Source organism: Salarias fasciatus, chromosome 13 (assembly GCF_902148845.1).
Source record: "Salarias fasciatus chromosome 13, fSalaFa1.1, whole genome shotgun sequence".
In the NCBI taxonomy this organism is placed as follows: domain Eukaryota; kingdom Metazoa; phylum Chordata; class Actinopteri; order Blenniiformes; family Blenniidae; genus Salarias; species Salarias fasciatus.
In genome coordinates, this window is record NC_043757.1 from 16,454,680 (window position 1) to 16,477,369 (window position 22,690).

Genomic DNA, 22,690 nt, shown 5'->3' on the forward strand with positions numbered 1-22,690 from the left:
GTGCAAGAACATTCATCATCTCCCATCAAAGAAAGCCTCCATTATGGGAGGATGAAGTCCTCGGGCTACTCTTCTGGGATTGTTGCCCTCATGGTCTGAGTGGGTATGAAGTCACAGAAACCAAAGTCAAGATTGTTGCTTAATTGCACTCCTCTCACACCATGGGGAATGGTTTACAGTGGAGGCTGTATTCTTTACAAAAGAGGAAAAGTCCTGCTCATATAATTTTAAAAGCAAAGTTAAAAGTACATTAAATTAAATAAACAAAAGTGTGAAGAAAAGTTAATTTCTAGAGTTTGGAAATTAAGGATCAAACTTTGCTTATAATAAAATTGTTATATAGCACTGCATCATCAGCATGAATGATGAATGATGGTTATCAGGGTAGTTTTCTAATGTTAAGAATTTTGTGATTTATACATATTTTCTTTTAGAAATGTTAATATGTACTGTAAAAAGGAACTCTTTACTTGCTCTCTTCCAAAATATAAAATTTATTTCCATTGGGTTTAAAATACTATTCAAGTGGGAAACAGGTTTGACAAACCCAGAATGTGTTTGATACATTTTTTCATAGAAGACCATATTTTTCAATTTTAATTCATTTAGTGCCTTTCTGTTTTCAGTGTAAAATGTGTGCTCACTTGTAATGAGCATATACTAGCTCATACCATATGGTAAAATGTAATTTTTAAACTGTTGTATTACATTATGAATGTTCAAAACAAATGTAGCTCAGTCACTTGCATACTGCCGGCCACTTTATACAGACTTCACCAATGAAAAATTAGTCTTTGGGCAGTTTTTGAATTATACATCAAAACATTTTTCGTACTGAAACTAAAGTAAAAAAAAAAACCTTTGCTTGTACATTTTATTGTAGCGAGTTCTGGTCCTGATTTATATCTCAGAAAAAAAAATAACTGGATATGGTGGATAATAATAATAATAATAATAATAATAATAATAATAATAATAATAATAATAATAATAATAATAATAATAATATTACTGTTAATAATACTGTTATTGACTAAACAGTCCAGTAAAACAGATATAGACTCTTTTGCTAAATGGAGCTTAATATCTTATTATGGCAGTTTTCCTATATATCAGTGGTGGTAATCTCAGAAACAGACCCAGAGGCCAAAGGTTGCAGGGTTTCTGAAAAGTACATTTAGCTGATAGCACTGTCTCGTGTCTCCTTTTCAATTTATATCAACGTTTATATTTATAGTTTTCCCTTCTTTGATTACTTGGTCAAGCAGTCCTCACACAAGACTCCCTTTGAAGATCCATTTGTTCCACAGAGCCATCCTCTGGGCCCTGGAGCGCTCTCAGCACCAGCCACTGTAGCACATCCTCCTTTTGTTCGATTGACAGCATGTGGACCAATCAGAAGAGTGAACAGATGTGATTCTGCATTTTCATTGGCTGTGTCGACCCGTCATTCATTGACGTGATTCCCGCATCCAGCCAATGGCGAGGTCTTTGTTTTGTGGAAGATGAGCAACAGGCTCCCGCTGAGTGAGGCGCAGCGGTCCGAGTCAACGATTTACACTTTCACCCCACTATTTTTGAGGATTCTTTATGATTAACTTAATTTTTTCGTTGCTCTGTGGGTAGACAGTGAGCGGTAGTTGTTGAAACGTTATTTTCGTGGATTTGCCGAGTTCGTTCGAGGCAGTGGCATGGATGAAGCACGGCCTACCAGTGGTGCTGCAGCCCACGGGCTGGTGCCGCTGTTTCCCCCCGGACTGCAGGCTATCTATGGGGAATGTCGACGACTTTACCCCGAGCAGGCCAACCCGCTGCAAGTTACAGCCATAGTAAAATACTGGTAGGTCATTAGTGTTCTCTCAACTCTCTTTAGTTATCTGTGGACCCTGACTTTAAAAGTTCACGAAGCGGTGGGTCGGTGGTTAGCCAGGAGCTAACTTAGCTTCAAAGCTAACTAACTTCTGCTAGTATAATACCGTAGTTAAGAAGGGACAGTAAGTAGCAGAAAGTATCTGATAGTCACCGCTGTTATCCTGCAGGCTGCAGAGTCACTCATTTTGGTAACTCTTTAACTAAATGAACCATTGCTTAGTGTTTAACATGACATTGTTAATGAACTGTGTTACTTTGTGTCATTGATATTCATAAGTTTACTTGTGGCGAGATTTTAACTCGACTGTTGTTTTTGCAGACTTATATCAAAGTTTAATGTTTGCTACCCGTCATTCTTTATCATGTGTCTTTGCTGTATATTGGATTATACCTAATTTGCATGACAATAGTATTTCAACAAGGCTCAGATCATAAGTACTTCTCGCTTATTATCTGTTATACAACTGTTTTGAAGAGTAAATGCAATCCACTGACAACAAAACTATGTTTTGCTATTGTGTTTTATGTGATTTTATTTTTTATGTTGTGCTTCTCCTAGGCTCGGGGGACCAGATCCACTAGACTACATCAGTATGTATAGGAATATGGGCTGTGCTGCCCAAGATGTCCAAGAACACTGGCACTATGTAAGCTTTGGACTGAGCGACTTGTATGGGGATAATCGTGTACATGAGTAAGTAGTTTTGACCTCTGATTTATGAAGGAGATGGTTTGATTGCAAAATATGTTCAATGAGACAGCTAAAGTTTATTCAAGTTTCTGGAGTTAAAAAGAAAAGGATGAGCTTTTATGTCCTCATGCATATAACAATACAGTAAATTTACAATGTTGCCTCTGCTTTACTTCAGTTACTCACTTTGCTCTCTGTGTTTGTGTGTGTCAGGTTTACAGGAGCAGATGGGCCAAGTGGTTTTGGTTTTGAGCTCACCTTCAGACTTAAAAGAGAGGTGGGAGAAACAGCACCTCCCACATGGCCTGCTGAACTAATGCAGGGCTTGGCTCGCTATGTTTTCCAGTCAGGTAAGGGTGAAACATCTTCTGATAATAGAATTGATATTGAGTCTGCAAGTTTATGAAAATCACAGTTTAAAAAAATGGTTTCAAAAACTTTGTTACGGGTACTTTTGCTGCAAAGATCATTAAAGTTGAAAATCCTTTTGTTTGTTGTTGGCTTTCAGAAGAAGTACATACTTTACTTAGTTTTAGTAGGTTTTAATGTCTTTAAGATATTGGACAAACTTAAATAGTGATCCTGGGACTTGAATTTGGGGTCTGTATATAATTCATGTACACAATTGTTTACATTGCCTCTAGCGTAACCTCAGCATGTTTATATTATGTTGTTAATTAAATGGTTCGTTAAAAATACATTTTGCATTCATGTCTTAATAAGTTAGTCAAAAGAAGAGAGTGGATCTCAATTAGGTTGACAGTTACATTCTTCGTGCTTCACCTAGAAAATTTGTGACCCAGAGCGCTCGTTTGTTTTGTGAGAACAATGCTTTTGTGGTTGCAGTTTCTATATCACCGTGTTGAGTTCAGTTGAGCGTTTGAGGTAGTGCACAATTCCTGTGAAATATTTCAACATCCCCGAGCAGATGACTCGCTTTCTCAGTTAAACTCGCATCATTTGTTTTTGTTGGAGCTTTGAGTGTTGGCAGTCTAATATTCTTTTCCCGTCTTTTGCCGTTTTGATGAGATTGTTTAAATACTTGGCGAACAAGATGATTCCTGTTTGGATTTACAGTACTGCCTTTGCAGTGAGAACATGAAGTGTCGTAACGTTTAAATTGGAAGATAGGAAAGTCAATGTGGCTGACAGAGCATGCAAGAGAAGAGGGCTGTTCACTCCAGGCTCCCTTATTCGCACCACCCAGCCCCGCTCTGTTTTCCAGCTGGGGTCAATTTGTGTGTGGGTGGGCTGGGCCCCTAAGCTAAATGAATGCTGATTCCTGGCCATCTTCTGTCTCACTTTCCTCCTGTGGCAAATCTGGACTGGTTGCACATTACCTCCCAAGCAGACAGGTTTACTCAGATGGAAAATGTTTTATGCTTTCCTTTCCACATGTCGGTCTCCATCTCCGTCCTTTATCTTTCTCTTGTTCTGGTACCGATGTGTTCCCCTTCTTCCTGCTGCTGTTTCCCCTTTAAATTTACATCAGAATGTCTGAGCAGACAGAAAATTAATAACAAAACAGTTTGATTAGCCAAATCTACTCCAAGGTTATTCATGACAGAGTGTGTGTATATAGCTTCAGTCAATGTTTTGTACGACTTACAGAAGACTTGACTTTTGTTCTCTCCTCTGCAGAAAACACATTTTGTAGTGGCGATCATGTGTCGTGGCACAGCCCTCTAGACAACAGCGAATCTCGAATTCAGCACATGTTGCTCACAGAAGATCCACAGATGCATCCAATTCAAACTCCATTTGGCTCTGTGAGCTTTCTCCAGGTGAGGCCCAGATTGTTTCTCTCCACACAGCATCCAGTGGATGTATTGTGTGTCTGCGCCCAGCCAAATGGCAGCAGGTGGTTAGCCCAACAACTGTGCGTCAAGTCAGCCAAACTATTCATAATATTCAGTCTAAAAAAATATGTTTATCTTTAATGGATTTGCCGGAAGAGCTAACAATTAAACATAAGAGGAGCTGTTGTCGCCATCTTTTCACGCGTCGCTCTGTTTCCAATAGATTGTGGGTGTGTGTACAGAGGAGCTGCAAGCGGCCCAGCAGTGGAACGGCCAGGGCATCCTGGAGCTGATGCGTGGAATCCGAGTGTGCGTATAGCTGTGTTGCAGTAGAGCAACATTTTAGATTTAAAGGTTTTCAAAATATATTTATATTCAACCTCAATTTCTACTTGAGAACAATCTAAATAGGTTAGTTTGCACAATAAATTGAAAATAAAAGAATAAAAAAAAGATTGTGACTAAATTTTGCATTTTTTACAGCCTTTGTGCATTTGTAAGTGAATGTAGCAGAAATCAACTTTTTTACCACTTTAATCATACATTTTCTTCCTCAGTATAACTTTTCTGATATAGAGGTTTGTTCAAACTTGTTTTACTGACTTTATTAACTTTAATAGCAAAACCAAATGCATTTTATCATCTGTTGAGGCACAATATTCACAGCTGGCCCCAGTTGTCGAGTAAACTGCAGACGTTGTCACACCAGTGCCACTGTGGTGTGAGATGAAGGCAGAATACATTCTGAGCAAGTGGACCATGTTTTGTGACTGATTAATTTATTAACTCTGTCTTTAACTTGAAGTAATAGTTGACTGTCCTGAGCTAATGTGGATGTCTGTTGTGTGTACAGAGCTGGTGGCCCTTGGCTAATCACCGACATGAGGAGAGGAGAGACTATCTTTGATATTGATCCGCACCTACAAGTAAGGCTTTATGAAATCCTCCTCACTCAACTCAATTTATAATGTTAAACTGATTAAGTATCAGATTAGAGCGAGTCTGTTGATGCCTGACAAGTGAAGCTGATGTAATACAACATTTAAAGATTTTGACGTTTTGCTTTAATGAACAGTGTGTTGTGAAGATGATGCTGTGCATTAACAGATTGTATCATCAAAGTCTGCTGTTAGATGAAAAAGTGAAAGCACATATTTGCCAGTTGCTTTTGCCACTTAATGATACAGAACAAACTAAGTTTCTATCACTGCATAAGCAGATGAAAAGCGGCCATTCGTATATTACAAACTGGACCTGAGCAGCAACATCATTTAAGTCGATGACATAAAAAAAAAAAAAAAGAAGAAGTTTATTGATGTGAACTAGTGTTGATGATTGCGTATATATTTTTGCTCATCTAAGCAGGAGAGAGTGGACCAGGGTATTGAGACTGAGGGCTCTAACCTGAGCGGGGTCAGTGCCAAGTGTGTGTGGGACGATCTGAGTCGACCGCCAGAGGATGAGGAGGACAGCCGATCCATCTGCATTGGATCGCAGCCACGCAGGCTCTCAGACAAAGGTATGGCAACTCCCACCGGAGAGAGAAGTGGAGATCCTCGAAGAGAGCCGGCCGAAACACCCAGGCGCACTGCACTCCTCCCGGGCCGTCAGCAACGCATAACAGAGTATTTCCCTGTTTGTGCTTGTCTGTGTGCTGACAGACACGGAACAGATCAGGGAGACCCTGAGAAAAGGACTGGAGTTCAACAGCAAGCCAGCACTGCCACCTATCACCAGCCAGAAACAGGGCCACGAAAGACCTCAGTGAGTGTTCCTCCTACACGACAACACACACACACACACGCACAGTCTTGTATTTCTATCCTTGTGGGGACCGTCCATTGACTCCCATTCATGTCTAGCCCCTAACCCTGACCCTTACCCTAACCCTAACCCACACCACAACAAAGCCTAACCCTAAAGAAATGTTTTCGCACTTTTACTTTTTTCAGTAACAACAACATGGTCAAGAAAACACTGTTTCTCCTACTTAGGACCGGAAAAAGGTCCCCACAAGGCACGTCGTTCCACGTTTTGCTATCCTTGTGGGGACATTTGGCCCCGACAAGGATAGAAATACGAGAACACACACACACACACACACACACACACACACACACACACACACACACACACACACACACAGTAACAAGAGTTCAGCAGCACAAGTGTTACAACAGGATATCTCTCTCCATCACCAGCAGTGACTCAGCCTCTGACATCTCAACCATTGTTCCTCAGCTACCAACACAACTTGCTGCTATTTCACTATTCTTTTGCCGTATTGCTGTGGAATTAGTAGCTTTTTCTACTAAGTCAGAGAAATTTTTACCGGATTTTTGAAACCTGTGTCTCTACAGCACTATTCAAAGAGAGAAGCAAAAGTCCTGACGTTTCCTGCTCTGTAGTTTTTTTCACACAGTCATCAGCTCAGTCTCAGCTTTACCCAGTTACACTTCCTCACTCATGTTTTCCCTCTCTTCTCTTCGCTCTCGCAGGAGTCGGAAGGACAGTTTGGAGAGTGACAGTTCAGCGGCCATTGTTCCTCATGAGCTGGTCCGAACACGACAGCTGGAGAGCGTCCATCTGAAATTCAACCAAGAGTCGGGCACCCTCTTGCCCCTCTGCCTGCGGTACTGCACCACTCTCTCTCTCTCTCCTTCTCTGTCTCTTTACCCTCTGGAGCATTTGTAAAAAAGACAGAAAAAGTAGTCCAAACATTTGTGCTGCATGGGTGTGGCAGACTGTCTCAAGAAAACACAGATGATGCCAGTTTCTCAGACATGAACCACTAAGCACTGATTGGTCTTCCTCGTCTGCGCGCCACACTGAGCCACTTCTGAACACAGCAGTAAATTAACTCGCTTTTAGTGTCAAGCGGGCTCGAATAAAACAGCTTGAGGTAAATAATGTAATTTCACTGAAATGATAGTCGAGCATTGACTGTCACCTCACAGCAAAATTGCCTCCAGTTGCAGTTGGAACCCGGGCTCGAGGGCCGTTCTGTGCATACTGAGGCTTTGCTCTGGGTTCTCCGGCTTCATTCCAGAGTATGAGAATACCTCCTCGCAAGCGGCCTGTTCCCAGAAGTGGTCACCAGTGTTGCTTCTGTATTTCCTGAAACTACTGGTTCAGCTAGTTATGTTTCTACATCTATAAATGGATCAATATTGAGAGTGTAGTTTAGTCATAGCAGAACACAAAGCTACTGTATTTACTGGAAGTTTTTGTGTATCCAACAATTGCAGGATAAAGCTTTGGAAGAAAATGATGCCCAACTGATGAATCAAAATGGATTGTTGGATTTTGTGAACGAAATGCTGCAGGTACTTCAGTACCAAAGCCAAAAAAAAGCATCCATCCAAATTATACTGGAGTGTTTTTGTATCAGCCATCTAATAGACAATCAACACTTACACAAGAAAACAACAATAACCAGCATGACCATTGTCAGAGAGTTGTGGGTTTGAATCCATGAAGTGGTGGAAAAAAGCATCCATCGTTTTAAAAAAAAAAAGCCAGGGTTGCGAGTAGCAATAATTTGCTGTGAGGCCATTGTTCATGCGTGAAAAGTGTTAAGGCTAAATATGTTACTGTCTCAGCATGGACTTCACTCTGTGCATTTTCATTCTGGACTTAATTTCTTCTCTGTAAAAAAAAAAAAAAAAAAAAACAACCATCCAAGGAGTTACTATTCAGTAGAATGGCAGGAAAATTTAACCAAAACACTGTCAGGAAAGAAGAAGATCGCTTCAGAGATACCTTTAAGAGAACCTTTGATCGTAGCTAAAAATGAAAACACATAAACTTAATTGTGCAAATTATGTGATCCCAGCACGAGAGTACCTGTTTCCAAAATACTGGACCTCTGATCTCGCTGTAAGAGATAAAAAACACTCAAGTATAGCCTACATAAAGTACAATTTTGCTTGTAGTTCTAATACTTTGTTTCGTATGGAATTTTTAAAGGGGCCGTTTGCTTCATGGAAGACACTTTACCTACAAAAGTATCCATGGTGACACAGCTATTACGTTTGTGTCGACTGGAGTCGAAGGAGCATTTGCTACTGAAGAGCATCCTTATGCAGCTCATGGCCCCTGGCTTCAGGTACACACACACACACGCACACAAAATCTTGTTTTTGTTTTGAACATTCATATTTAATGGATTCCTTTGACCTTCTCCTTTCCTTTTATAGATATTGTTGACTGAAGAGTTTGTGGAGCAGATGCTTGGGGATATACAGGAACTAAACACTCGTGAGGAGGCAAGGAAAACCCCCCACCTGTGTTTTACCTTTCACTTTCAGTTTACTGAAAAACCACCGGCCTGTTTTAAATTCTGTGTCCTTTCTCTTTGTGCAGACAAAGTTACCAAAGGAGTACAGCTGGCCAGAAAAGAAGTTGAAGATCTCCGTACTACCAGACGCTGTGTTTGATAATCCACTGCAGTGAGGGGGAGAAAAAAAAAACACACACAACTGAACTTTTAAGACCATGGCAGCAGAAACACCTGCAGACATTCACCTCCTGAGTGGACCATCACGGAGAGGAGACCTCCGAGGACATGCTGTGGCACCGAGCTGTTGGGGTGTGTTCACGTTCTCGCAGTGGATGGGAAGAGACTGTTACTCTCATAAAGTTGGTATGAGGGGTGATCTTAACTGTTGCAGCATTCTCCATCTAACCCCACTGTGTACATTTCTCTGGTGCTTCCTGGAGCACCACATCCGTCTCGCAGGACCAACACGATGCTGACGATCCTCCATTAAATCCCCATTGAGCGATGCAGTCGATCCTTCATCCTGTGAATCCTGGATTTAGTATCTAAAGCAATAACTGGGTTGCCATTCTCATAAGCGTTACTATTTATTCCAGTTGCCTTAGAAAGGGAAGAGAGATCACACATTGATCCTTTTGTTAAATGTGCTGTTTTCTGTTGCGCTAATGTGTATAGTATTTACAAATGCTGGACATTTTTCTCTCGTCATGCCAAAGCTGAGACTGTTACGATGCTGCTGTCAGTACCTTCTGCGTCTCAAATGTTTCACGATTCTTACAGAATAACCTGACAGGCTTTGAGCTATGATTAACTATTATTCACTGCCACAGTTGTTGCAGGTACAACCACCTCCGCACCGCTGTGCACAGACCATAACTCCTGCATTGAGTCATGTTTTTTAATAAGCATGTGTCCTCGTTCAGATGCTGTCTCCAGTGGCCACGTAAATGTTTCCTCTTATCAGTGGGACCTGTTTGAAATTAGGTCAGAGTATAATTCCTCAGTGCCTTGAACTTGAAGGGACTATATATACGTTCTGTTGATTCCCCTAATGCTGCCTTTAGCTCCTGGATTGTTACAGGATATCACTTTCAATAGAGGCTGCTGCCTTCCCAGTCCCCCACCCCAGAATCTGTCTTTTCATCATTCCGTGTTTATGCCAAATGGAGACGAGACTTTTTTTGTTTTGTTTTGTTTTTTTGCTACAGTGTTCTTATGAAAGTGTACTCTTATACCACATGTGATGACATATGTTACTTTTGTTTGTCCTTTTACCCTGAATGACAAATGTAAGGTTTAGACTTCATTGATATGGATTATATTTTTATTTTATTGACTGAACTGGCTGATTGTAATCCCAAGTGCATTAAAGAGTGTAGGTATTTACACAATTAAAGCTGGATCACTAATGCAGAATACAGTGCAACTTAATTTGTCTGGAAACTCGTTTTAGTTGGGTCTAACAGTGAAAATTGGAGGTTCACAGTTGAGGTTTGATAGCTATTTGATAAACTGATATTTTTTCCACAATAACATATGCTACAGATATGCCCTACCCCCCATAGACTCCTGTTTAATACATGTTAGTTTGTTTACCATAACTTGAATGCAACATTATTTGAATCACATTGTGCGTCATCGCCATGGAGCTCGGCCTCCATGGAAACCCCGTGCTTCACAACTTCAGTTGGTCCCTTTAACAAACCAGAGAGCGAACATACAGCGAGCAAAGACATCTAATCCAAAGATATCTGCACCTAACAAAATTAAAGTCATGTAATTGTGGCAGCATTCTATTTACTTTGTGCTTTAAAAACAACTGCAGCTGAAACAAAGTGCAGGACTTAAATAGACATAAAAACATAAAGTGCAAGATAAAATACAGTGATAAAAACAGGAGCAGAGTCTCAGGCTGGGTTAAAAACCAAGGAATAAAAATGGATTTTAAGATTACTTTTAAAAATGGGCAGTCAAGACCTGTCTGCGTCGCTGTGGTAAGTCATTTCTTAACTAATGAGCAGAAACAGAAAAGGCTCTGTCCCCTCTGAGCTTCTGTCTGGACCTCAGGGCAGCTGATCAGCTGATCAGCACCGAGGAGTGTCAGGACGAAGCAGCTCAGAGAGGTAAGATGGGGACGACTGACTGACTCCAATATAAAGTGCACTGCAGTAATCCAGCCGAGATGTTATAAACGCGTGGATTACTGTTTAAAGTGCTCACGTGCAACAATTGGCCTCACCTTTGCCAACTTTCTGAGATGGAAGAAGCTGGACTTAACCACAACACTAATCTCTGTGAGTAAAGCTTAAATTATTGTCCAGGTTCACGACTGTTGGCTTCATGAGTGCATCCACAGGAGCCACTGATACCAAACATTATCACCTCTGTTCAGCAACATCCAGGCTTGGAACAGACGTGTTAGTGCGAAGGCCTCTTTCATCCTTAACAGGACATAGTATCTGACTTGCCCTCATAACAGTGAAATGAGCTGCAGTGCCTTCTATGAATGGAACCCATAAATAAAGTGGAAAAAAAAATCAGTGGTCTTAAAATTGAGCCCTGTGGAACCCCATTTGACAGAGTGGTGAAGGCTTCAGAGCCAGCAAGGGTAATACAACACTCAAGTGCATCACCACTGATGGCAGCAAGGTGCTACAATCTTCTTCGGGATATACAGATGTCGCAATCCACTGTGTCAAATGCAGCATTTAGGCCCAACACAACAAGAACCACCAGAATCATTGACCAGAAATATGTTAAAAACCATGAGCAGTGCTGACGAGGTGCTATGCAGAGAATGGAAACACCTCTACAGTATTGCATCAGTCCAAGTGGTTCTTCAGCTGCAGGTAGACAACCTTCACCAGGATTTTAGAAATCAAAGACAACTTGGAGAAGAACCAAGTTAGTCAGGGCAGCCTGATAGGCCAGGTTTCTTTACTTGGAGTGGGACTACCACGTGTTTTTCTTTTTTCTTTTTCTTTTAACCAGAGGACAGACTGCTGTTTATGGACAAGTTGACCAATGCTGGGGAGAATGTCTCCAAAAAGATGAGGGAAGGCACCTGGAGGGGGAATCTGAGGACTCTATCTGGGGCAACAACATCCCTCTAAACGTGACAAAAACTTGCATGTTATTGGATTTGTCATCTGAAACTAGAATAACCAGAGAAAACATGCGCACAAACCCACGATGACAGGGCAGGCCACTAGTCTAAAATTATTATTCTTACTGAGACAAAAAAATGACCAAAAGTTCAACAAAACAAATATTCTAACACTGTACTTAATTACTGTAAAATTATTGCTATTATTAGAATTTGATGCACCTGCATAAACTTTCAGTGGACTGCTGCACGCTGGTTTCCCCCTCATGGCCCCCCGGGGCCCTCCCGCTCTCGGGGATGTGAAGCCTGCCGGGTCCCGGTCCGGGTCCGGGTCCCGGTCCCGAGCCGTCCGTCCCCCCGGTAGAGTTGGCGGTGGCCGCTCTCCCCGCCGCCCCCCTCTCCTCTCGGCTCCTCCCCGTCTCTGTATCAACTCTGCCGGGTCATGTTATTGGAGGAGGGCAGTCGGTGTGGAAGCACTGCGCTCCCTTCCGACCACTCTCTCCCTGCCTGCTCTCGCCTCTAAATATCGCCCGGAGAGTAAAAAGTGAGAGCCGGAGCGGCGGAGGAGGGCAGCCGGGACCTCGATGAGGATAAAACCCCGGCGCGGAGCGGCTCGGACGGTCGGACGGACGGACGGCTGTAATCCAAGCGGGGGAGCCGGGTTTCAATGCGGGCTGGATGACAGGCTCTCCGCGGCGGTAGAGGTGCACCGGAGTGCGCCGACGACATGGAAAATAAATAGTTGGTAACGTTGCGTTTCTTCCGTAAGAATACATCCCGTGTGTGTCGGTCGGCTGTCAGAGAGCCTGACGGAGCCGCCTCCGCCCCCGGAATAATCGCCGGTGCGACCTTTTATTAGTCAGGAGTCGCGTTTTCAGTGTTATTCAGTCGCAAGTTGTCACTCGCTCTCAGCCTGTACCGTCCTGCTCCCCCTGCACACACGCACTCAACAAACATCCCACTCAATTTTCACCTCCTTTAAATGCTTTTATTCCATTCTGTGGTTCGCACTGGCTCGCAGGGTTCTTGCACTTAGTTTTTCCGTGAATCTGAAGAGTTATTGAACAGTTTCTGTAATGCGTCATTAGTTAATTGTTGTGTCATTGAAACACATTCCTAATGTGTCTTCACCTACAGAGCGTGTCTCCGCCTGTGGGTTTGCTTGGCTCGTGTTGCTGTGTGCCGGTATCTGAACGATCCCCGTTCCGCTCTCTGTCTGTCTCCAGTTGCACATCATCAGTCTGGATTCAGCCGGAGACATGGACGCGAGCTGGAAGAACTGCTTCGAAGAGGAGCTCCTCTGCCCCATCTGCCTGAACGTTTTCGACGAGCCCATCCAGCTGCCGTGCAAGCACAACTTCTGCAAGGGCTGCATCTCCGAGGCCTGGGCCAAAGACAGCGCGGCGGTCCGCTGTCCCGAGTGCAACCACGACTACGAGCAGAAGCCCTCGCTGGAGAAGAACTTCAAGCTCGGCAACATCGTGAAGCGCTTCAACGCCCTGAACGCCGAGAAAGTCCCGGCCGCGCTGCACTGTGTCCTCTGCCGGCGAGGCCCCCCGCTGCCCGTGCGGAAGGTCTGCCTGCGCTGCAAAGAGCCCTGCTGCCAAACTCATATCCACACACACCTAAAGCAGCCGTGCGCGGCGCCGGGACACCTGTTAGTCGACGCCGACGAGCTGAGCGCTTGGACCTGTCCCAGTCATGAGGAGTACAGGCTGCTCCACTGTGAGGAGGAGCAGGTGGCCCTGTGTCCGTTCTGCTGCATCTCTCACTGCACTAACCAAAGACACACAGTCTGCGATGTGGATACACAACGCATACAAATGCAGGTAGACAAATCACACCCACACTCACGCGCGCTCACACACACACTCTCTCCTGCCCACCAGTGTGCTTCAGACCATTAATGGAGTTGACAGTGAAAAGATGTGATAGATGCACCCATGCCACGGATATTTCTTTGAATTTCAAGGAAGTGAGCATTTCTTTCACTTCGCTAGTCTATAAAGGCTTCCTCTCTCTGCCTCCTCTTTTAATCTTATCTGATGTAAAAGGACCGGACAGGTGAAAGCCACCCCTCTGGGTAGATGATGACATATGCACGCACACATGCACACATACGTACGTCACACGCTGCTTTTAACCTTGATCATACTGGCCACTCCAGAGCGCCACACCCTCCCATTAGCCGCGCCGTGCCCCCGGGTAAGTGCTGTGATGCAATCTGCATCCACCGGAAATGTTGACCCCCGTGCAGCAGGGGGAGGTGGGTCCACATGGAGTTTGTTTATGTTAGCCGCCGCGTTCAGTTTCAGGGTCTTTTGTGAGGAGTTGCGCACTGGCATGGTTTCAGGAGCTGATAAGGGAATTGTGCAAAAAAGAAAAAAAAAATGTTCCTGAGTCGTCGTGTGCGTTGATCAGGCAACACATTGCCAACAAGTGAATAATGATCTATCTTGGCAGGGTCAACCTCGAGACGCACGAAGGAATGCGTCTCACATAAGGTTAACGTGCCGTCGCCGGTTCTGCTCATGCGTTTCCCTTATTTCAGTTTGCTGTCCTCTCACAAGCCTAATGCAAGTGGAAAGGTGTAAAAAAAACAACCACCCACATTGCTTGTAGACACTTCTCTCCTCCATCCCTCCTTGTCTCTGAAGGGTGGCAGTGAGAATCAGACTCGTTTATACATCCTGTCGATCGTTTGGTTGGTTGCATTGTTTCGTTTGCAGAAGTTGCAGCGACGGTCCCTTCCCGTCTTTAGTGCAAACTGTTGCCCAGATTCGGGGCTATTATTGGGACAAAAGATGTCTGTTCAGCCTTTTCCACAGCTGCTCCCGCTACACGCTCACACTCACATGCACACACCCACCCATCTCTCTGTTCTTTCACAACTGTACGGTCGCTGGGCAAATGGAGTTGTCCGGCAGTCGCAGTTCGTGACTCTTCTCAACTTAACGCCGTCCGCGCTCGGTGCTTCCAGCCTCGGAGGGCCCTGTAATTTATTGATAAACGTGGCAATAGCCAAAAAGTTGGGCTGCTTGGATGCCGGGTCATTTGTTAAAGTAATTTGAATCTGGAGTGGCTTCACATCAGTACTTTCTGAGAGGTCGTTCTGCTTGACAGAGCTGCAGTCTATTTTGGTAAAAGGATTTTAAATTCCCCTGGCAGCACTCTTGTTGCTTTTGGGATAAACAAAGAGGGAAAAACCACTGTAGCTGTGTTCGTATCTAGGGTTATCTTTGGCTCTCAAAGGAGCCTTTTACAGTAACCTTTTGTAAGCTTGCTGGTAATTTCGAAATGAGAAAAGAGGAGTAATATAATAGTAATGTCGTCCCTGGGACGAGCGGAGGAGGAGCCCTCCCACACAGCCTCACCTTGATTTTCTCAGGCACCTCAGCAGGAAACCATCACTCATGGAATCTCTGCTGTTTGCAGTTTCTTGTATCTGGGCTGGAGTGAGTCAGTTCCCCAGAATGCTGAGGGCTGTCCATTGACATCAGAAGTGGGGAATAGTTGTCAGTTGATTGTGAAAGAGGCTCTCTGTTCATTGAGCCTGAGGCTTCTCATTTAAACATGAGCTTCCTGGCAACCTGTGGGTGTCTGGATGCCTAAATAGGACAGTGGGAAAAGTGATCATTGGAGGGTTTAAGCTTGATAAAGGTAGGCTTTCATGCCACAGTGCTGCCCTTGCCCCTTTATGGTATTTCACACACACAACGGAACAAAAATGGAATTGGTGGACTCAGAATGAGGAAGACACGATGGCTGAGCAGAAGCGTCGAGGCCCTGAAAGGCTTCTTTCCGTAATGTGAAGCCGCCTCACGCACCATTTACAACACCAGTAAAACAGCAGGTTTCAGAGGTTCTTGCTTGTTTTGTCTGTAAAACTGAGACTCGAGGTATAAAGTTTTATGTACTGTGTGAAGATATACTTGATACCTGAAAAGTTTGAAGGTATTTTGCACACAGTATGTGAAAAATCGAATTAATTACCCGGCAAGTCACCATGCATTTGCTAAGTCAAGTCAGTTGTTTTTGGTACTTTTTGATTGTTAGAAGAAACTGAAACTGCATCTTGTGTAGATGATATACAGTGTTGTTGAGATCAAGTGCAGGTGTGGTGTGTGTTATGATTTTGAGATATACAATGGACCTGGATGCACTTGTTTGTATGAGAATGAGACCTTCCAACATTGTGTCCAGTTTCTCAGAACAGGCCAAGTGTCACATTTATATTCCCCCACAAAGTAAAGACTTGGGAAGTGTTTTCCTCGTGTTTTGCAGCTGAGTTTGCAGAAACTATCTGAGATCTCTCGAAGTTGTTGACTGTCCTTGAATGACAATGAATCACGTGCAAGTGCAGCTGTCTGATTAAATTTCCCCCAAAATAAAAGTGCAGTTGCTAATTAAAGGCAGGCCAGTTGCCCTGAGCGCCTGTGTAATGTATGATTTTTATGATGCCGGCTTTGCTCGAACGGCTCAGGTTTGTCCCCATCCATCGAGGCCTTAGTATCACAGTTCATAAAGTAACTTGCACTCTTGATTTTTCTTGTGGGACCCATTTCTAAAGGAGACAGTCAGCAGCGCCGTGGCAAAGCAGCAATTAATGCCTGAATAGATTATTGGAAGTGCAATGTTTTCTTATAGGCACTTAAAGCTGAGCCAATCAATGTTTTAATGTAGGCAGTAAATCAAACGGCTATATGTAATGTGAGTGGGCTCGCTTGCACTTGAGAAATCCCAAAAAGAGCTGTCACCTTGCTTCAGCAGTTTCTCATAAGTTTAGAGAGGTTTTTAGTGTGTTTGATGTAATTTAAGTAGTCTATAGGTTTAGAATCAACTTACCAGTTTGCATTAGTTTGATTGGTACTTAGTCAACCTTGGCACCTTAACAAAACCTGAGAGAGGGAATGCCTTTTCCACCTTTAAATTATTGAAAAGTTATGGTAGACATCAGTTGAAGTTGCCGCAGTGAATTGTTTTGTCAAAACTTTTTCAACTGAATTCAATGTAGATGTATGAGAGACCAATTAAAATCCCAATGTAACAGGTGCAACACTTGCAGATTACATATCAGGAATTATCTGATCATTCAAATCAAAAACATCTAGCCAGCCAGAGAGGAGTTTTGCTTTCATTTCCTCTGAATTCCAACTCTTAACAACAATATGAAGGAAAGCTTTTTTTTTTTTTTAAAAAAATAAAATCTAGTATTGGACCACAAATTACTGCCTGATGTGAGACGACACGTGGCAATTAAAAGATGCCAGATACACACAAATTTATATCATGAAGGATTTAAGGTTAAGTTTTTGGGTTTATCACAAACATTACATCTGCTGGTGGAGTAAATAATGCTACTCTCAATGAACACTTTTTGCATTAGTATAGTATGACAGTACGGTGTTGAGAGGTTTCCTGCTCAACTTGAGGACCCCTCAAAGCTAATTAAAGTACCAATATTGAACCGTCTAAATGTCTTATGTGATATTTTGAGATGCTAACACAAACATTATGAGTGCAGCTCATAATCCAATTTTATGTCTCCTCCAGGAAATATTTCTCTTTTCTGAATGAGAATAAAATGGTCACCAGTTTTCTTTCAAGGACAACTATTATCCATCCAACAAAGGAAGGGTTTAGAGTGTTTTTGAATCATTTTTTTGTTCTGAACTCGTTGCTTTGTTGAAGGAGTTCACTCTGGCATAATGGCGATGTCGGGCTGTTGATTCGCATAAGACAACATGAGTGTTGTCAGCAGCTGAAGAGGACTGTTGCTGCGATTCCACAATGTCGCTGCCCTGAAACTCGCTCACTCCACACCACAGGAATGTCCTCATTCTCCCCATCTTTTTTACCCCTTCAAGTTTCTTTTTCTGCTGGTTTCACCCTCTTTTTGTATGTCTTTCTCACTTTCTTTCTGTCTGTTCTTGGCATGTGTAATCAATGCCTCTCCTCTCTCGTCCCCCTTTCTCCGGCGCTCACTGGCCGGGAGGGAGGCAGAGCGAGCCGGGCCCCAGCGCTGTGCACACAGACATGACAATCTGTCACTGACACAGAGGCCAGTGCAAACAATGGAAGCAATGCATGTGGCAAAATGAGGAAGCACAGAGGGGTGGTGAGACACCCCCGCTTTTTGCTTCCCACCTCCCCACAACCCCTCCCCGCCCTGCTCCCTCACATACACATTAGCTTTCATGTATAAATACATACACAAGGCTTTGTTGCCATGACAGCAGTTTTTTTTTTTCCCCTTCTTCGTATTTGGGCATGGTGCCTTTCCCATGCAGAAATGGTTCATTAAAGCACATACCTGCCCTCCCTTGTTCCTACTTAGCTGTCAGTCTGTGACTGCAGATTGATTTCCATCTCCTGCAGTAAATGGGGAAGGATTATGTTTACCAGGTTTTCTTTTTTTTTTTTTTTTACTAGCCTTTAGCTCTTTTTGCTTTCCTGATTGAGCCCACAGAGGAAGTAGGCTGGCCCCCAACAATGGACTCCACTTGAGGTAGTAGGGCCCTTTACAAACATAGGAGCAATCAGGATTGGATTTGTGCTATTATGTTTACTCTGTTGGTGCTTCCCTATGGATAAATGCATGTGGTTGTTGCTGGGAGCTCGTGCTTCCTTTGTCTAATTAGGATTACGGAGGAAGTTGATGTAGTGTGTTGTGAATAGCAGGCAGGATTGTTTAGGTTGCACTGGAGGCCCCCAGTTTTTGTAGTTTTAGTGTATGTGTGTGTGTGGGTGTGTGTGTATGCGCATGCTCTTGTAAGTAATTTTTTTTTTTTTCCTCTGTTTTGAGCATATCCTGTCGTGGTTCGTCTGTCTAATCCCCCCTCGTCTCTGTCGTCTCTCTACAGGCCATGCTAATGAGACAGCAAGACAGACTGGACAGTCGTGTTCAGAACATCGATGAGCAGCTCAGCAAGCTGGAGACAGACAAGACACTGATGAAGGTTCAGCACATGTTCAGCGCATGTCCTCATAAACCGCTTTTGGAAAGAGTGATATTTCTATCCAAGTCCCAAAATTACAGCCGTTAGCTGCTGTGGCTGAACACGTTATTACAAACTCCCACTCTTTTGTCCTGACAATAAATTATACCCCCATCTAAGCAACTTATTAGAATAAACAACACTTAAAATAAATGCAGCTTTTATCATTTGTGAAAGTATTTTGATACAGGGCCACCTCTCCCTGTCTCTTTGTATATCCCTGTGTGCGGTCTGGCAGCGCTTATTGAAATGATTCATTTGCAAGTAATGCAGTGCAGCAGTTGGGAAATTTTTCCCTGGCTTATTCATAAGAGTTTAAATAATCATTTTAATTGTATTGACCGTGTTTGCTGGGAAAGAGCTTTATGTAAAATACATTTGATTTCTGCCCCATATAAATATATACATAACTCAGATATTGTGCAGTTAAATTCAGGGACTGAGGTCAGTAAAAACATGTTTTGTTTGTAGTTTTTCAGGGCTCTGCCTTTTTGTGCTGTTTGTAATCTAAAGGGAAATGTATCTTTAGCTATGATTTACTTGTACATGAGAGTAGAGATAAATTCTGCAAATGTCTCTTCTACCTCAGTTCTTAACAGAAAAATCGTGGATGCAGGTAAAAATGAAAAGTTCTATATTCAGGGTGTGATTTGCTGCGAGAGATGGTGGATATTCTGTCCTTTAGGCTTCTTATCCCCTCTTCCACTGATTTTTTTTTTTTTTTTTTTTTTTAACCACCAGGGAGTATAATTTATATTCCCTTCAAAGAGATTACTACTCCTTCACCAGCAGACCACAGAAAAAAGAAAAGTTGAATAAATGTCTTTTGAAATCGAAGTAAAGTGGGCCTGCCAGCTCTCACTCCTCCGAAGGCAAACCCACCTCATGTTAACTGATCTTAACACCTAAACCGTTATTCTACATTGAGCCTGTTTACATGACAGTGAAAATGCTATGATTAGGAGTCAAAGATTGGATCTGATGTGTTTATATGTGATAACCCTGGTTTTTATGGTACAATCCGGTTTTTTCGAGTATAAACGTACACAGTGACTTCAGACTCAAACTCCCTCTTATTTTCTCAACCTGTCCTTTCTTCTCAGGTGTCAGTGTCTGAGCTGAAGGAGCGAGTGAGAGCCCAGTATAAGAGGATGCACGAGCTGCTTGAAGCAAGCCAGGCCGAATCCTTGCAGATGCTGGAGAGCGCTTACCTTGAGTACAAGAGGAAAAACTCTCAGCAGGTTCTTCAGCTCAATGAAAGTCACCAGGAAGCAGAAAAGCTCCAGAGTTTGGTGCAGTCGTCTCTCCAAAGAGCGGACAGCCTGAACTTCATGAAGGTATTACAGTTATGTTTAAATGTCTTCAGCGTGCTTTTTTCATCGAGAAGTAAAATTCTTAAAGCGGTGCATCTTGTTTTGAAGAGCAACCATTGTGTCACAATAATGTCATGTATAACAAACACAAGTGCAAAGTCCACTTTTTCTTTTTTTTACTGCTCTAGAGCTACCATGTTTATTTGACTTTTGCTTCTTGTTCCCTTTTTCAGAACACAAAACCATACAAGATTCTAATGGACAGGTTAGCATTGAACTCATGACACAGAGTGACCAAAGATCCAAACGGCTTCAGTCTAGTAGTTTGGTCCTTATGTTTTTTTTTTTTTTTTTCAGGTCCAACTCGTACCTGAGTAGTGCAATCCCTCAACTCAGAATGGGCCAGCTGAACTCCAATCATTTGCTCTCCAACCTCTCAACAAGAGAGAAGAACTTGGGGAAAATGCTGGAAGGTAAGATGAGTGGCGTTTTGACTCCAGCGCATTTACTGGGGTGTCAAGCAGTCTCTGAACATTTTCTTTTCTTCTACTCCGCACAGAGCCGTTCAGTGATGCCTCCATTCTTGAAAGTGTCCAGTGTCACAGCAGCTCCGCTGGCCCAAACCTGGGCTCGAGTTCGGCACTTCAGAAGAGGAAGTACAAAGTGGCTTTTCTGGAAGAAAACACAGAAAACTCCACCTGCCAGAATGCTTCACCTTTGATCTACAGCAGCAAAAAACCCTGCATGTCTGCCGAGCAGAGTCACCGGGCTTCTTCTGTATATCCCGCAGACGTCCTTTCCCAGAATGCCCATGCTGGGCCCGGCCACAGTCGGCTCCTTGACTCTTCGTCCCATCACATGGTGGGTCTGGGGTCCAGCACCGGCCACCACTCAGGGACCATGTACCCACAATCCCACTTCCCCAGCGCAGGTGCCTCGCAGCAAGCCGCGTACGGCGGGAGGAAAGTGCTCATGTGCACTCTGAATAACTGCTGCTGCTCCAGGCCCCCCACCGCCCCCGCCCGGCCCTCGTACCCGCCGCTGAACTCGTTCCCACCCATGACCTCTCAGGAGTTTTCCTCAAACGCCCCGCTACCTGCAAGTCAGCCCCTGCAGCATTTCCCCATGAGGGGGCTGATGGAAGCGTCGCAGACGGCCCGGCACCCGGACTTCTACGGCCTGTACGGCCAGTCCTCAACAAAGCATTATGGGACCAAGTAGTAAACCAGAATGAGCATTTCAGTGTTCAGTTTCAGTTATTTAGACAGAATTGGAATTAAAATGTCCATGTCATTGTTTTTTTTTTTTTTTTTGTTTTGTTTGTTTCCATCTTGGAATAATTTGTCAGACTTCAGCACATCTTCATGATACCGTTATTTTGATCATTTGTGCAGAAACCACGGTCACCCTGGTTACTCTCTTAATCAGTTACATGCCTAATACTCCAATCTGAAACCTTATATTTGTGCTTTTATTTATTTTCCATTTCCATTCAACTGGAAGTGCTAATGTGAGTCATGTAGTCTTAAATCTTTTGAAACGGTGACCTAATGAAATGACATATCCTTCATCACGAGTCCTGGCAGAGGACTCCAGAGACTCCAGTGCCTAAAAAGACTGTTAACACACTCTTGTTGTACTTGCAATTTCCTAGCTCTTGATTATTTCCCGTCTGCTGCGGCTGAAAGCATGCAGGGAGCCTCTCCATGCACTCCGAAGTCCACGTGGCTTTAGAAAAACACTGGACTACAAATGCTTGTCAGGTTTTTCAAGTATTTTTTTTTTTTTTATAGAAGATTATGAATAAACCAAAATATGTGGAAAATGGTGAATAAATGGGGGAAAAAAGAACTAAAGTAAAGAGCTGTTGTACTTCTGCCAGTGTTTTTGCTGTTTTTAATGTAATCTCATGTGAATTTTGTCTGTTTATAATGTGCACTTTAAACTTGGGGCACATTTGTTTTTTTTAAACATTGTTTGATTGTAGATTGAGTAGCATGTGCTCCGATATGTGTGGGTTAAGAGGGTTTTTTTTTCAGTGTGATTCACTGATTCACAGATGAAATGTCAGGTTCCGGTAAAAAGAAAGCAAGAGAGAAGCCATTAGAGCATCCCACCCTGTGAGTGACCCTCGTCCTATTCGTAGGTGAAATCTTCTAAAGGCGGGGAAAAGCAGACGATTTTGGGATCCACTGTATCCAGAAATACATCAGAAAACAGCGGAGGAGGTTTGGACAATGATTTGTTCCAGAGCGGCCCACAGCAGGCCCATTATCTGCCAATTTGGGACAGTTCACTTCCTTGTCAACATCCTGGTCTGTGGCAAAAAATGTCCGTCTCATCCCTCTTTGTCTCGTTATTGGAGCTGGTTGTCAAGTTAGGTCAGAGAACAGGAATAACTGATGAGCAGCACCTCCCTCCCTCCCCGCTCCCTCTCTTCCTCTCCCGGGGTATCATTTGCCGGAGCTCGATGCAGAGGAGGAAGAGGAGGAGGAGGAGGAGGAGGAGGGCCAGTTAGAGTGGCGTATTGATATAAGCACAGAGTTTTAATGAGGGCTGGGACAGTATAGTCATCTACTTATCTGTCACTCATATTCCTTTCATCAGTCCCCTCCCCCTCCTCCAGTGA

General features: G+C 43.4%; 2 protein-coding genes across 3 annotated transcripts; both read left to right on the plus strand.

The window, feature by feature from the left end:
* The first annotated feature begins 1,501 nt into the window (after nucleotides 1-1,501).
* Nucleotides 1,502-10,057, plus strand: sufu (suppressor of fused homolog (Drosophila)). Of its 2 annotated transcripts, none has more exons than XM_030106607.1 (12): nucleotides 1,502-1,840; nucleotides 2,432-2,566; nucleotides 2,777-2,913; nucleotides 4,205-4,347; nucleotides 4,586-4,671; nucleotides 5,216-5,288; nucleotides 5,725-5,881; nucleotides 6,024-6,126; nucleotides 6,861-6,995; nucleotides 8,332-8,470; nucleotides 8,562-8,630; nucleotides 8,728-10,057. In XM_030106607.1, the coding sequence occupies exons 1-12, from the start codon at nucleotides 1,692-1,694 to the stop codon at nucleotides 8,815-8,817; spliced, it is 1,416 nt and encodes a 471-aa protein (XP_029962467.1). In that variant the 5' UTR covers nucleotides 1,502-1,691; the 3' UTR covers nucleotides 8,818-10,057. The 2 variants fall into 2 exon arrangements, with proteins under 2 accessions (XP_029962467.1, XP_029962468.1); XM_030106608.1 differs by having other exon boundaries at nucleotides 5,728-5,881.
* Nucleotides 10,058-12,212: 2,155 nt separating this feature from the next.
* On the plus strand, nucleotides 12,213-21,800 carry LOC115399296 (E3 ubiquitin-protein ligase TRIM8). The gene is given in 8 exon segments (XM_075410451.1): nucleotides 12,213-12,491; nucleotides 12,977-13,005; nucleotides 13,008-13,579; nucleotides 18,614-18,709; nucleotides 19,852-20,085; nucleotides 20,295-20,326; nucleotides 20,419-20,534; nucleotides 20,621-21,800. Coding segments are annotated over 8 exon segments (1,755 nt in total). The 5' UTR covers nucleotides 12,213-12,477; the 3' UTR covers nucleotides 21,283-21,800.
* Nucleotides 21,801-22,690: the final 890 nt, after the last annotated feature.